This window comes from Toxotes jaculatrix, chromosome 9, assembly GCF_017976425.1.
Source record: "Toxotes jaculatrix isolate fToxJac2 chromosome 9, fToxJac2.pri, whole genome shotgun sequence".
Lineage (NCBI taxonomy): Eukaryota > Metazoa > Chordata > Actinopteri > Toxotidae > Toxotes > Toxotes jaculatrix.
Genome location: NC_054402.1, coordinates 23,021,794 through 23,038,602, shown reverse-complemented (window position 1 = coordinate 23,038,602; position 16,809 = coordinate 23,021,794). Strand labels below are relative to the sequence as shown.

Sequence of the window (16,809 nt, the reverse complement as noted above, 5' to 3'; positions counted from 1 at the left end):
TAGTCTGCCCAACTGATGAATAGTTAGTCTATGGTGCCGTGTGCTTCCGATCACTTGTTAACTGCAAAGGTCTCTGTAAGCATCAATCAAACATGGTCATACAACATGTGATCAGTCCATAAAATATGTTTGTATGTCTTAGGAATGGCCACACTAAAAGGCTGGGTGGAAAAAGCCAGCTGGTTTAGAGAAGAGGGGGTTTGGTGAATGGAGAATTAATCGTATAAATGAGAATAACTGCGCACAATTTCGGATTGTCTCTCGTTAGAGGCATTGAAAAAAGAAGCTTGAGAGAAAAGTTAAAATCCTAATTCTTAATCTCTGCACACCTGGCTAATTGCTGCAAAAAGCGGACATGGTTGTTAGATTGTCTGTTTCAGAAAGTTATGAAAATTGTTGGATGCAGTGCCCCTGAATGTCTCGTTGGAAAGGGATTTCAGACTCTGATCACCCATCAAGCACTTTGTTTGAAGCATGCTGAAAGCCTTAAGTAGAGACATTTATACAGGAATACTGTTTTCAGACTTGTGCAATGAAAAGTATATAGTTCCAAATTTTTAATGACATTGAGAAACAGTGCTTAATGTAGATGAGTCACGTTCACCCGATCCATTTAAAAAAGTCAGTACTAGTGCTGATACCAGCTGCACAGACTGCCGGAATATTATTGACCCTAGTAACACAATTGGCGAGGCTTTACAAATACCAAGCATGTTTGATATGGACAGAACTTGCACAAGACAGGGTTGCATTGGTCGGAAACAGCAGTAGTTGACCTTTTCTCAGCATGGTTGATGATGAGGCCCTGTCAAACATGTATTCTGACAGTTTGTCTTGACTTGAACGCATCCTTTCTGTGAATAGCTACCGGCCATTTATTCAGGTAAATGCCCTTGATCCTCTGTTTTGACTGTGAGTTCTGCAGCTCAGAATCCTGTACTGCTGTCAGTCAACCTGCTGTGATCATTGACCCCAGTAAAACAGCAGTGAACCAGTGAGCTTTACAGTTCACACAAAGTTGCACAAGAATCTGTGTGTGTTTCTATGTGTGGCTAAAAATAGCCAGCATGCCTCCTGTTTGTGTGCACGGTGGACGGTGTTTACAAGGTGCCAAGTGCATGTCTGTCATCATTCACAATAGCATAGTGTGAGTGTGTGTGTGTAGATGCGTGGGTGTGTGCGTGCCTGTGTGCACTGTATGTTATCTAAACACTTTCTTCCATCAGGCCATAGGGGCCACGTTCCAAGAAATGTAGGCTGCTTCCAGTGTCTGTTTTATCCTGACATGCGTGGAAATGTAGTGAATCTGGACATTTGATTATGAAAACAGAAATAGCATTGTACCTATTGCTTTGCTGTGTAAACACAACCATATCAGTCTTAAAGTAAAAAGGAAAGTGCCATTGTTGTGACATTGAAAGAGTAGGCATTATTTTCAAGGTCATGCCATTTTTTTTTTTTTTTTTTATCAGAACTGATGATAGTGAATGTTTCTGCTCATTGTGAACATTATTATTTAACAAATATCCTATATTTGACAGTTTCCATGGCCCCCATCCAAAGGCAGAAAGAAAGGCAGCTTATAGAAAGTCCCAGAGTGTTTATACCATGTGACCTAGTGTTAATTTTATCATCTATTTTGAGATTTAGCCTGAGATCATAAGTCCAAAAGTTTGAGTCTTAGTCATATTTAGTCAGCTTCATCCTGTGGAAGGCTGTGTACATTTTAGTGTTAGTGTTAGTTAAAAAGGCCTATAATGTAAATATCCCAAATAATTCTGTTAACATGCTGTTTTATGGCCATAAATTTCCTCTCCCAACTCTGCTACATACATTGTGTTTCTGCGACAAAAGTGGGTCCAAATATGACAAAGCTCTTGAGGCCATTGGGTGCATGGCTTGTTACGGGCTCGAGCACTGTGTGTACTGTATTGAAGTGATTTGACCGTGGAAAAATGAATGGATTTTGTTAAAGTTTTTACTGTCAAGTTTCATTCTAGTCAAGACATTATTTGGAGATTCTGTGACATTTTTTGTTTCATGCTTTTGTTTCAAGTGGTTTTACCACATTAACATCTTCATTATGTTAATAGATATTGTTAACCTCCTTGGAAGTTAGTTGTTCTAGCACTGTGCATGTATAGTAGGAATGATGCTACAGTATTTTACCCTGTCTGTTTCCACCCTCCTCGTTGGCTCTGCACCACAGGGTTTAGACTTGCAGAGTAATAGATGTCATCGAAGAGATTTAAATACAGTGACGCAAAATATCGTCACAGCTGGATCAGTTTTGCAAATCTCATTAAACAGTGGGTTTTGCAGGAATTCAGAATGGCCGACAAATGTTCTGGCACTAATCAAAGTGTATATATCTAATGTTTTTGTTCTTGCAATCCCCAGGAAAAGAAATGTATCTGTAAACATTGATTCAGAACTTATTGGCCAAGGAGCTAATGTTGCTTCCTATAGGGCCACCATCTGGCCTGCCATCTGATGAGTTGTTAGCCTGCATGTGTCTATGATAATGGTGATGTTTGATTATTGTTGCTACTAATAGCCAACGTTTGCCCATCAGCAACTCATTCTGCTGAAATCAGCCTTGATGACCTTGGCTGACCTGCTGAGGCAAGTTTAAATACCTTGCTGTGTTGTGACGGGTGACCAAGAGGAAGTCATTAGTGCCCCTGTTCCTGTCCACCACCCAGGAGCATTATGGGAGGGGGAGCTAGTGTCTGGGCGGTGTACAAAACTTGCCACTTCCTGTCTCTTATACTGCTGACTTGGCGTCTTTTTTTATGTTTATTTGTGTGTGTGTGTGTTATGTCGGTCTGGGGTGAGCATGTTTGTGTGTGTGGGTTGTTATACTGGGGTCATGTTAAGGTCGAGGCTTGGCCAGTTTGGAGCCAATGAGAAGTTACTGGGTTCATTACAGAGACTGACAGAGAGAGAGAGAGAGAGAGACAGAGGGAAGGAGAGTGTTTCCTTCACCGAAAAAGACAACCTTTGTCTTTTTCAGGGCCTGAAAAAGGGTCTGGAGGTATTCCTTCACACTGACCAGTTGGCTGACCTCTGACCTGCAGGTAGGGTGAGGGCCCTGATGCTACAGAGGTCTTCCAGGTCATTATCAGTTCGAACCAAAGGAAAACATTACCAGTCAGCAGCTCTGCATTGTCTTTTTACACCAGTCTCTGTCTCCTTGTTTCTTTTAGCATATTTGATTGGTGGTGAGAATTCCAACATGGTCATTTGTAAAGTCAAACAAATAAATTTCACATTTGCAGAAATTAGAAAATGAATTTCCTGAAGATGTGACATCCTATAGTTTTGGCTTCTCCCTGTTTTAATGTACAGTGACCTTATCGTTTGTTGGGGGTGTGTGTACATTGAATTCTTAAGCTAATGCTCTGTGTCTGTTTCCAGATGTATGGGCGCTACACACAGGAGCTCGGGGTGTACGCCAAAGAGGAGGCAGCTCGGCTGAGGGAGAGCGGGCAGAGGCGATCGGTCAGTGATCGAAGCCGTACCCTGGACCTGCTGGAGTACGACAAGGGACGCTGTGCCAAGTGTCGCAGTAAGTTTCACACCACAGGGTTGACAGTGAGTCTGAGGGTCAAGCAGTGACTGATCAAACAAATCCACTAGGAATAGTAATGTAATTGCTATAATACTATTATAACTATAATACTGTTATGCACAGTGGTGCAGTGGTTAGCACTGTTGCCTCACTGCATTAAGGTTCTGGGTTCAATCCTACCAGCCATGGAGACTGGAGTTTGCAGGTTCTCCCCGTGCCTGAGTGGGTTTCCTCCAGGTACTGGTCTCCCGCCAGAGTAGGTTAATTGGCGAGCTTATATTGCCCAAGAAAGGTTCCAAGCAAACAGCCTTTCATGAAAGGCAATATGGGGCTAGTAGATGATCTGTTATACAACTAATAATGTAGAACACAATGTTTTTTTTTTATGATTCTGTGTTGTCCTGCAGTGACTCCGCATATTCCTCTCATTTCGGTTAAAAGAAAATTTCCCATCTAATGGGAAATCTACATACATGATATCAGTCCGTCCTTTAGGCTCGTAGTTCATGGCGCTGAGCCACGTCAACATTTTCACATTTGATTTTCACTTCACCAAAAGACAATCGTGGTGCCATGGTGCTTCTGGAGCAGCTGGAATTCAAAGAAAATGTCATATTAACAAGCTTCTAAATTCAAGGAACATGGTAAATGGACTCACTGCACTTACTTTTCTAGTCTTATCACCCGCTCAAAAAGCTCGACACTACATGCCACATTCACTCATTCATACACACATTCTTACATCCCATTCACACGCACACACTCACATACTAATGGCACAGCCATTGGGTGGGGTGCTGTATCTTGTCCAAGTGTCATTTTAGAATGTAAAAACATTTCACCATTTTTATTGCAATCAAATAAAATCAGCCGACAATCAGTTTTTACCCCTCAGCTTTAATACAGTTTGCTTCTTTTCCAGCAGTTCTCTGTTTCTTTGTATCCCCTCATATATGATTTACTGGACATTTCCAAGCAGTCAGTAATGAGGTGTGCCTTGGAACAGAGAGTGGTGCAGTACTAAAAAGGTCTAGAACAGTGTTTCACTCAGTCTTTCATGTGTATTTTAATGTCACTGAACATCACATTTTCCTGCCTTCTGACCAATTCACAGACTGGACAACTGTTTCAGACAATTTCTGGAAAGCACTTATAACAGACAAAGACTCAAGACAGCTCCAGTGTGAGACAGTGGTATTATTAACTGAGCTTGCTCTGGTCATGTGGGCTTTTGGGAGGCAGGCTGGTAACTTTATTAAATTCTTGGAAGTCTGGAGATTTCAAAGAAATAAAGGATTTTCAGAACTGAAGTTTCTCAAGAAAAAGTCCCAAAAAAAACAAACAAACAGGAAACAACATCCTCTGTAATGGTCTGTGGTGATGATTCAGTTCAGGAAAGTCGTAGAAAAGTCTTGGAATTTTACATCACAGCTGAAGTGGCAACTGTTAGCTTTACATAGTGCATTATATCTGCCCCATTAAAAGAAATAGTGACAGTATACGCTCCATAAAGCAGCCTGAGCCATCTTCAGCATCGCTGCCTAAAAGGGGAGCATCATTTGTACATTCCCTTAGTGTTGGAAATGTAATAGTGAAGGTACTGTTGCTGGTCTAAAATAGACCTGATGCCTTACTGCTTTTTGCTTTGGTAGCACTGATCATGCTGAACAGTGGGACAGAAAGGGAAAGTGAAGCAATACTGCAGCGCTGAAAAACTGTCACAACAGAAACGCTTTGCATGGACGTGGATGTGTGGATGGCATATGTCAGTGTATCCAGCAATTAAATGCACAGCTGGATTCATGTGCACATTCCCTCACCTCTTTGTACTGTTGGTGGTGATAATAGTAATTGATAATAGTGTCTGTGTGTGTGTGTGTGTGTGTGTGTGTGTGTGTGTGTGTCCGGCAGATAATAATGAGATTAGATAAGACTGTGTATTAGAGACATAACAGGATAAAACGGGCTGTAACCACAAGGAGGAAATGTCATTTAAATGAAGATGAGAGAGGGCGTTTAGCTGTACATCACACGCCACATTTTTTTTTCAACTTAATAAAAAAAAAATGGATTTAAAAATGAACAAACAATGTTATGTTAAGCTTTTTTTTTTTGGTTCTAGAGGGAGCTGTGTCTGACACATGACTGTGGCATTACTTAAGTCATCGTTTGTGGCTGACTACAGCAGTGAAAGTAAAAATATGGGGGTGTGGAGTGAGAAAGAAGTGAGCTCTCTGGATCTCTGTAGCCCACCTCCTCATCTCTGCTTGAGGTTATAGGCTTCAGGCTGCATTAGCCACGAGTAGCACAACACACCCGAATGTCAGAGCAAAATCTCGGCCATCAAGTTTCATTATGGGTAGAGCTGGTGCTACGTTTTGACAAGGAGGAAGAATGTGTGGGCTTGAAAGGCTGATATATCTGGTGCTGCTGCATCAAAAAGCCGTCTAGCATAAGTCCACTACAGTTACAGGAATCCAAATGGAGTACTCTTTTAAAGTGACCGTGCACATAACTAAATAGAGAAAGAAAAAAAAAATGCCGAAAACATCGACAACAAAAATAAGAGTTGGAGAATAAGAACAAGAATGTACCCACGCAAACCGCGGAAGTATTGTCATGCATTTGTTACAGCAGCATACAACAAGGGCATACATGCATGTGCGTGCGTTCGAATGTATCGGTACAAGCCCAATTTTATATTCTTGTCGATTCAAATCACTTTAGTAGTCAACTTTATACTAAGTGTAGAGGACTGCATATAAAATAGGAACCACAATAAATCACATTCCTGTACTTCCTGTAACTTCAAGTATCATTGTCTTCCCCATGAAGTCAGGAAGCATTTGTAGTCTTGAGAAAAATCTTCAAAAAGTAGAAGTTATTATTCATGCTGTCACTTCCACTGGAAGTATATTGGGAGTAGATAGTCTTGGTGTCCAGTATGAACAGAAGGACTGATTAAGCCAAGCAAAGCCTGTTTCAGAATTCATATGGGCACTGACTGTGTTTTAAGAGGAAAAAAAAAGTTGAACTTGTTCTTCAAGGAGAAACATGCCATTTTTGACCAGGCTGCAACTGGTGGAGAGGACGGGCTTTGCCAGTTTAGCAGAATTCTTCAGTGGGTGAGCAGGGATGTAAATGCAGTAATGTCTTATTAGTTTGTAGCATTTGGAATGAAGGGTAGCAAACTGATGTTAAGTCAGCCAGAAGCTTTGATGCAGAGGATAAGACCAGAATGTATAAGTTAACTTCTCCTCTGTCACATTTTGTCCTCTCTGGTTGTCTCTTAATGATCACACATCAAAGAGACTAAGTTAAGTCACTGCTGAAGTGCTGTTGAGCATGCGGGCATCATTTTTTCTACACTGCAGTTTCCTGTTCTGTGTAAACAGAGCGCCCTCTGCTGTTGACAAGTAACCAATGCACCCAACACTAATCACACAAAGATACTCTTTTGTCCTAAATGCTGCAGATGTGTGTGTGCGTGTACGTGTGCGTCCTCTGCTCTCATCTCAGTGATGAGTTTTGCTCTTGTCTTGCTGGCAGCTGATGAGTCAGCTATCCATCTCCCTCTTCATCCTCCTCCTCCTCCTCCTCTTCCTCTCATCTTCTTTGTAAGGATCAGGACACCAAAATGCCAGCGATTGAATTGATTTATCCCTCAGGAGGTGGCTTCAAAGATAAGAGATGTGGTCTGGATTGCACTGCGGCCGCACACACACACACACGCACGCACACAAACACTTTTCTCTCTGCATGAGAAAACGGCAAAATATATACACACAGTGAGGTAAAGGCATAAAACATGAAGCGACTGGCTGAAAATATATGTAAATATAAAACTGACACACACTCACACATTCTTCTTCATTGCTGCTGTGGGTTATGACTGCAGCTGCTGTGGGAGACAGGGAGGTACGCTGGCTCCCACTTACACACAAACACACACAAATACACAGTATCCCCCTGCTTAGATCGGCACAATATCTCTTTATTATTGCTCACTCTCACTTTTTAGTTATTCACATTTCATACACTTGCTCTCACACACACACACACACACACACACACACACACACACACACACACACACACACACACACACACACACACACACACACACACAGGCACACACACACACACATGCAGGGAGAAACAAACATACATCTTCCCATTCATTTGCTGGTGTTTAATGATGCTGAAGGGTGTAGCCAGCAGCTGGATCTACAGCCTGTTATCTGCATTCTCTGGCCCTGTAGGAGCTGTCATCGTTTCCACTGTGTCGTAACTGTGTGTGTGTGTGTGTGTGTGTGTGTGTGTGTGTGTGTGTGTGTGTGTGTGTGTGTGTGTGTGTGTGTGTGTTTATGTTTATGATGCCAGGCATTGTTGTCTGTGAAATGGAATGACAGCAGAGCGGCTTGAACAACAGGTAGCGTCTCTTTAATTATGGCCAACAGTGTAGCAGACAGAGCGTGTTTCAGTCGCATGATGCTGCTGACAGTTCAGTGTACCATCGAGTTAAGCTGTATACAGTGTCAGCTTTAATCCTCGTCAACAGCATATCAGGGCACAGACTATAGCCTACTGCCGCACAAAGCCAAAATGCAGTAGATACATATTCAGTCTACAGTTATGTTATATTTGGTCGGCCTGAAATCTCTAAACTCTTATTTTCTCAACTACACCCTCAGCTTCCTGTAGTTATTGCTGTAGAATCTTTTAAAACCTCCTGATTGTGTCTTCCCTTTACGTGGACATGTATAATATCATTTTAATTGTCATCTACAGTTTATTGATATTTCCCATTCTGGGCTTTCTGTGCACTGCCATTGCCTTCTACAGTCTAAACACTGTGCTAAAAGCTGACACTACAAGTGAGTGCATCACATCAGACACCAGGCATGTAAATGTTCTCAAAAGCTCCTTCACCATCAAAAAAATCAAATCAAACAATCCCACGTTTTCAGTCTGTACAGAAGAGTTGAATCTTCTGTCTTGCATCACCAGCCAGAGCACCTTTGCCCTTTCCAAGGCTGTGGAAAAGCTGAGTGAATCTTTTTTTTTATCGAGCTGCACCTTTGCTGAGGATCAAACAATCAGACGAACTCATTCTGAATCACTATTAGAAAAGCAGACATTTATGTATGACTCTCAATGCTACGAAGGTGCTTTAAGTTAAGTGAGTTGCTTTTCTTGCACTTTCCTAACTACAGGCTTCACAGCAGGTGAAAGCCCTGCTGTGAAGCTTTTTAACTAAAATCTGTAAGTGCCCACTTAACATAATGCATCAGTGACGGTGATAACTGTGATCATGTAAGACCTCAAATCCAGAGTGTTAGAAAGGAGCTGGCGTTGATAGCCTTTCACAGATTTAACAGCTCTGAAAATGTAAGTGTATGATGACTGATTTTACTGAGGGGTTGAAGGCAAAATTTTGCCATTTGATGCATATGTGGCTGCTATAAGTGGCTACGCTGTTCTGCTGTTTTAATTATGAATCATGTAACTAATTTAATCCCTGAATACATTGCATGCCTTCTTGGTGTGCATCCACTCTTCTGTCCCATTCATGTAAGTGAAAGTTGGCATAGTAATCTGAGTTTTGAATTTGGTGTACATAAGAATCTTGTTAGTGATGTCCTACTGTACATCAGGGTTTTGAACCGTTTACATGTCGGCTCATAAAAACAGAGTAAAACATTCTGCCTCGTAGCAGAAACTGGCAACTAGGAGCAGTAGAGCAGAATGGATTATTCTACCCACAATGCCTCCATTTGGAGGCCGTAAACTGCAAAACAAGAATGAACATACGGTGTTTTCACTGACTGTTGGCTGTTCAACCACCCAGTGTGGTCCTTGGGGAAAAGCATGGTATTGTGTTTGCTGGCCAGCAGGGTGCAGCATTGAGCTTCACTGGAGCACAGTCAGGTGGATGCTGAGGTGCAAGAGCAGAGGTAGAAATAAAACAGGGACCCCAGAGAGGGAGTGTGTTCCTGGCAGTCCACTCTGTGTTCCTCTGTGCGTGTGTGTGTGTGTGTGTGTGTGTGTGTGTGTGTGTGTTGTGCTCAGGTGTTTAATCTCTGGATGTGAAGGAGCATCTTCTCAGCCTCAGTCTGCCTGCCAGTTCTCGCTGCATCAGTTGGTCACAAATAAATATTTGTATATTTTTCCTTTCATTCATTTCTTATGTTTTTGGCCATTTCACTTTCAGTTTAAATGTTGGGGTGAGGTTAACCCTAATATAATTTTCTCATGTAGCCACCAAAGTAATTTCATTCTATTTTATCATCGTAGGTGAAACAATTGAATTTCCCATGTGTGTTATTGTGCTCTAAAGGTTGATGGCATAAAGATACTGCATCTAATTTGAGAGTGACCATTTTAAATTGAATCCCTGCACCAGACAGGGTTAAAAGGTAAGGATTACACAAGCACTGTGATTACATTACTCTGTGTGTGTGTGTGTGTGTGTGTGTGTGTGTGTGTGTGTGTGTGTGTGTGTGTGTGTGTGTGTGTGTGTGCGTGTGCGCGCTCATGACTGCAGCGTAACGAATTCTGTTAAAAGAGGTCAGCCATGAGAACGGACATAAAATATTCAGCTGACAAGAGGAACTTGCCCTGCCACACACAAACACACACACACACACACACACACACACACACACACTGTGCAGCGGTGGAAGGTAACTCACAGTGATGCACCAATTCAAATCCCAGTCAAGCTTTATTTACCCACAGATGTGACTTAGGGATCTGATGGGACTTGCCAAAACAAATCTACATCAACCCTATTGGTTGTTTCTTATTTTATTTTTTCCCTCTCTTTTTCTTTCTCTCAGTGAAACAAAGAGAAACATCCGGATAATGACATATCTAATTTTAGATTTTTATCTCTCCATCTCAGTCTGTCTTTCTTTCTTTGTCTGTTACTGTGTGCGTGTGTGTGTGTGTGTGTGGGGGGGGGGGGGGGGGGGGGTCACCTCTAGCTTTTGTAACTGGGTGTATGTAGGTGTGTGTGTGTGTGTGTGGAAACAGTCAAGCTTCAGGCTGCTGTCACTCACTCTCACTGCTGATGTCACAGGCTCCCAGATGGGCTCCCAGCATCCCAGAAGGGACACACACAGACACAGACACAGACACAGGCACACACACACACACACACAGTGTAAGCAGCTGTGTCCACAAGGTGATGAAATATACACAGCTGTCCTTTTCTTTTCTCTCTCCCTCTGTTTCTACCCCTCAGTCCACCTGCACTGCTATGTCATTTAATTGGTTCCAGGACACACTCACACACACAGCATTTCGCTTCAACAGGTGTGATGTCAGCAGGAGCTCAGCATGGCGCCGCATGTTGCTATGGTGACCGGCAGGCGCCTAGCGACCAACAGTTGCTTGCATGCTCTCGTCTTCTTTCTTGTCTTTGCTTTTCTCCCCATCTTTTCGTCTCCTTGTCTCCTTTCCTTTCTTCTGTTTCCATCTCCTCCTCCTTCCCCTTTCTTCCTATACCTCTCTTTCTTTCCTCTGTCTCTGCCCCCTCCCCCATCCCTCATCCATTGCTAGTGGTAAAGCTGGATTGAAATGGCAGAGCAGACAGGCACCTGATAGGTTGATGGCAGGTCCAGGTGGGGAATGGGCACATTTGTCACAGGACGCGCACTTAAAACACACACTGACACACACACGTACACTTTGATACTCGTTAACCAATGACACTTCCCATGATGCCACTTTGGTGACATGCCTGGGGTGTAGGTTCATGTAGTTTTGCCTGCAATTGTGTGTGAATAAAGTTGATATTTGAATGTCAAAATGAGCTGCTCAGTTAGTTTGATGGTAGTGAAATGAAGTGTTCATTTCAGGGACAATCTACGTCTCTAGAACTTAAAATTGAGAAAATAAAGCTCTGTCTGACATCAGCCGTTACCACAAGTTCGCCTACTTTTGCTGTGCTGCTGAACCGCTTTCAGTTGGACCCTAAGCGAGGTGGCGTTCCCTGGTACACAAGCTTTGCCATGTGACCAGGGTCTGGTAGCTGATGGCCTCACTCCAGTGGAGAAGAGTTCTTAAGGCTTAAGTGTGTTGGATGATGCAGTCTCTGCTGGTTTCTTGGGTGGTTGGAGTCACTCACTTTCTTAACTGAACTCACTGAATAGTCTTGAAAGTAATTTCATTGACCAGATGAAAAACTTCCAAAATACTATCGAGTTGAGACTTACTGCTGTAAAAAAAATATAAAACCTTAGGCTCATGAGTTACAAACTGAGGCTGGTTTCAGATAAACATAAAAAAAATGTACATGCAGCTTAACAAAGAATAAAAAAATTGCTGCAGGAATACAAGTCGAGACAAGGTTAAATAAGAGGCTTGGTGAGCAGTTACAAGAAAATCCTGAAGGACAAAAGCGAAAATGAAAAACTGAAGAAGAACCAAAGGTAAAGTAAAAAAGAGGGCAGAACAGCAAAAAGGAAGAGAGTTAAAGAGCCAAAAGTGTGGAAGCACACAAAGAAAAGAGAGAAGAAAGAGAAGAAAAAGCAGAAAAAGTGTGTGTGTGAGTATAAGGCTATAAGGCTATTTTGCTAATTTTTCTTTGTGAACTATATTTCACTTTGTTGAATGAGTGAGTTCACGTCACCTTTGTTATCACGACAAACCGTCAGCCTCGTCTGGGTTGGAGAAACTTGGTTCCACAGAATTCAGAAAACAGGAAAAATAAAAAACTCATAAAATATGGGAAAGCTTCAAAAATTGAGGGAGATTGAAGGAAATAGATGCAGAGATTAAAAGGAGGATAAAAAGATGAAAGAAAAAAAATCTCTTCTTTCTCAGAGCTTTCTCAGAGCTGCCTCTGTTCAGCTGCCTTTTAAAGTCAGTCAGTCACTGTCATGTGTCAGGTGTAGTATTTCAGTTGAGGGCCCACAGTTAAAAGATTCACTCCTGTCCCTGCTGTCCTCCTCATCAATAATCATATGGTCACACACACCACAGTGCTGCTCTGTTGGTTGTACCGTCCTCTGTAAACTGAATTAAAATCACAGTAGTGTAAATACTTCACAACGTATTTACATGTTCATTATATTACACATAATTTAGCGCTGCTGTGACAAAAACCAGACTACATTAGGAACCGTAAAAGCTCCACAAATCAATATTTTTACCTCAACAATGGATCAAATAACTTTGTGTAATGTGAAAGGCGTCGCTCAGATCACAGTTCCCCTCAGCTCTACAGAGCCACCCCTTTGTTTTGATTATGAAGCTGCTCATTCCTCTCTTATGAACCCTGACAGCCCAGCACCAAACAGCAGACAAGGTCAGCCACTAGCCGGTGAAGAAGGTTGTACTGTACAGTATTTAGGAGCTGAAGACCATGATATTTTGTTGGAGTTTGTGTAGCCCGAAACAAAACTAACAGAAAAGTGAATATTGGGCTTTAGTTTTTCACGTAGCCAGGCATGTAACTGTAAATGAATGCTAATGTTTCTCTGTGTTCACTGGATTTATTTACCACAATGAGGTTTAATTTAAGTTATATCAACTTATGTCATCGTATCATCATGTTATAATAGTAGTATAGTCATAGTGTTTTTCCTGTATTCTTGTATGTTTGTGTAACGTTACATTAAATGACTGTTAGACAGCAGTACGTTCACCATCTTTATTTGATTTTGGTTCAAGATGCTGATGAGATTTTCTCCTTAGATACTGAAGTTTGCTATTTTTCCAATACGATTCAGTTGGTACCATGGAAGTTTCGAAGTGTAGTACCCAGCCCTACACCCATAATAAGTACTTATGCACCCACTAGCATTATAATGTCCTCACCACAAAAATCTCATCCCTACACTCGTGCTTCTCTCATATTGTCAACCTGCAGCCACTTGAAACACTCAAGTTTCTAAATTATAGTTGTGATCAAGGTAATGTACCAGAGACTGTGTGATTGGATTATGGTGTGTGACACACTTCACTTCAGCCTGGACTGCATTTACCAAATCAACAGGTTGTGCAGTGAATGGGCAACATTAACCTGGAACATGATCAAAGAACACATGCTGTTCCATCATTTACATGCACTCACTAAAACACACACACACATATGTGAGCCACGTGAGTTTGTGTCCTGCCTGTATGTGTGTGCGTGTGTGTGTGTGTGTGTGTGTGTGTGTGTGTTTGTGTTAGAGAATGAGGGAACTTTCACTTTAATATATCAAGTAACCAAGGAGACTTGTGCCACTGATCAATATTTGATTCAGTGCCACTCAAGCAGATTGTGTGTGTGTGTGTGCGCGCGTTCGGTGATCTTGGACTGCTGTTGCTTTTACTATAGAGGTTGTGGCATTAGTCCAGTGTGTGTGTCAGCAGTGAGAGTGGTCACTAGCCACAGTGTAAACTTACATTGATTTTCTTCATCAGGGACAGTAGGTTGAGCCAAGATGGCACCTAAAACACTGCAGACTTGGATCATTAAGATGGTCACTTCATATTTAATACACACACACCTCATGGTGCCAGATGTCTAAATCAGTGTTTCAGTGGTAAGTCCAGCATACAGCCAGAACAGGAACGCTGTCCAACAGGAACACTCATTTCCATCAGCAGGATGAGAGCCGGTGCTCTGGGTAGAGTATCACTCTGTATGCAGAGACAGAGCTCGCTCCCTGGTGCTGGATGCACAGTACTAACATTAAACAACACAATTTCACTCTCCGTCTCCTCCAATTGCAATCCAATCAAATAATTTGGGCTAATTGGCCTGTTTTTGTTTACATTTTTGAAAATTAAATTTGCTCAGCTCACTATTATCAGTGCCTGTTTGGTGTGTACCAGTGGATGTAATGATGATTATCAATGAGTTCCTTTGATACGGAGGAAAACCTCAGGCGAATTCTGCTGTTATAAGCAGCATCTTTTTTCTACTATTTCTAAGCAGGTTTATTGAAAATGTAAGTAATCAAAATGTAATCGTGTCTGTGTGCTCAGATGAATTTACAGTGTCCAATTTTTGACTCTAATTTAACATTAGCTGTATGTTGCAGCCACTGCTGCTGGTGTTGATCATGCTGATAAACGTCCTAAACTGCAATAAATAACTTCCCATTGTGTAACTTCCCACACTTCAGTGCACAGACGCACAGCTGCATGCACACATCGCATTTCTGTGACCTGTAAAATGATCATGAGTGGTTGTGATTTGTGAGGACAGGTGCTGTGTGTTACAGGGATATGTGGACAAAGAAAAAATAAATAACTAAACCCTTGTTTCGTTCAGTGTAATGGTGATTTAAGAAGAACATTTTGTGAGCTTGTCTCTGATTTAATGACTTATGTGATATTTATATTTGATAACTGATGATACAGAAATGAGCTTATTCAGCTGGTTTGTTTTGATGATCAGTGAGTGTTTTGATACACAGTGAGAATAAATGTAATTAGTAATATATGACGTGAGCAGCTCTCAGCCACTTTCATTTCATCAAAATAGCTCACAGAGGGAAAAAAAAGGCCTGGAGACCTGTTCTCTCTCGACAGTGAGCTAAGAGGTGGCCAACGGTGATGCTGTCACTGAGGGATTCACAAGGTTTCCAAAGTCATCAAGTTTCTAAATCTGCAGGGAGCAGTTTTAAAGAGTAATGCTGTACCCAGTTCGAGTTTCTCTCAGCCTACTGGTTTCATTTTGAAAAATGCAAGACCTTGAGTCCAGAAGAAATTGAGGAGGGCAGCGGGAATCCAGGGTCCAGTCAGGTTGTTAAGGGGAGGAGAAGCAGGTGGAGTGTTAGCTGTTCTCCCAGCAGTACAACAAACTGGTAAAGAATGTTGAAGGAAATAAAATGCAGTTAGAAAAGTCTATATTTCCTGTACTAACACCCTGGGAAGTATTTAAGTGTTTAAATCATGCACATCAGTGAAGTCATGCTGTTTTAAAGTAAAAACAACATTGATTAATCCCTCTGAAACAGATTTTCATTTATAATGGTTGATTTGTTGTGGTCACTGTCTAAAGATCGTACTGTAGTACACTCACTTTTATGTCTCCTAACACTAAGGCAGTGAGTAGATACAGTAAAAGCAGATTTATTTCATAATTAACTATGTTGAGGTGAATTTGTTAGAGCTACTATGGTTTTTGAGCACAGAAATATAAATCAATGAACTGTCTGTGTGCGTGTGTGTGTGTGTGTTGAGAGTCTTTATTGCAGCTGTAACCACGTAGGCCAAAGTTTAATTAATGGCGTCATTAATTTTTATGTGTTTGGATTGTGATATCAACACGTGGTTTTTACAGCCGGCTCCTCTCACTCTGAAATCAATGTTTATTAAACTCCAAAGGCTGCAGAGGAATCGCGTCATTCTTTAATACACAGCTTTTTTTTTTTTTTGTGCTTTTGTTTCCTCTGCCACATCCGCCTTCCCTTCCATCCTCCTCCATGTTCCTCCTCTCATCATTTACTCGCTTTCTTCTAACTTTGTTCTCCTTTTCCTCTGTTCCTCGTCTCCTTTTCCATTTTCTCTACCTCTCTGTCCTGTTCTCCCCGGTCTTCTTCTATTTTTCTTTCCTTTTTTCCTCTCCTCCCTCCACCACTCTGACCTCTCTTTTCCTCTTCTGTTTCCACTCCATCTTTTCTTCACTTCCCTCTCTGTCTGCAATCCATCAGCTCTTCCTCCACCCACTTTCTCCTCTCCTGGGTATAATCTGAAGTGTGTGTGTGTGTGTTGGTGTATCTCTCTCTCTCCCTCTCTCTCCATCCATCTGAGCCCTGTGTTCTGAGTTATTACTCTCTAATCATCAGTGAGCCCAGAGCCAATCCACAACACTCACACACACATGATTTTTTGCATGCTCTGCAGGTTTGTATCCAGACTTGGACGAGAGCAGAAAACTTTGCATCTGTTCATCATCTTTGTGATGAATGGGATGGATTCCTATGGGAGAAACAAATGGGATCAAATGCAGTTAATTAGTTTTGCTCATGTCGTGTTTGTTATCACAGTCTATCAGTTTGACCTTATCTGACGTTCATTTTAGAAATTGAATTTCATCCTTTTGGGGCTGTCACCTGATATGCTGGATATGACACTGTCTGACTGATGACATTTAACGTTCTGATCAATAATACACTGGCAGGCTATTGAAAGACCTTAGCCTGAAATAACTCGTTTGAATTTCAGCAGATGCCATATGCGGTAATCAGGGCGTGTTTTATTGTGCTAATGTTTGTTTGGAGAGGTTT

The 16,809-nt window shown here is 41.7% G+C and overlaps 1 protein-coding gene across 2 annotated transcripts in view; it reads left to right on the top strand.

Annotated features, from left to right (window-relative positions):
- The window catches only part of LOC121186883 (chloride channel protein 2-like), a 143,655-nt gene that overhangs the window by 39,025 nt on the left and 87,821 nt on the right, over positions 1 to 16,809 (top strand). For both annotated transcript variants that reach the window (XM_041045762.1, XM_041045759.1), the window contains exon 2: positions 3,421 to 3,571. In XM_041045762.1, the coding sequence (XP_040901696.1) occupies positions 3,421 to 3,571 (151 nt within the window). The remainder of the gene's footprint in view (positions 1 to 3,420; positions 3,572 to 16,809) is intronic.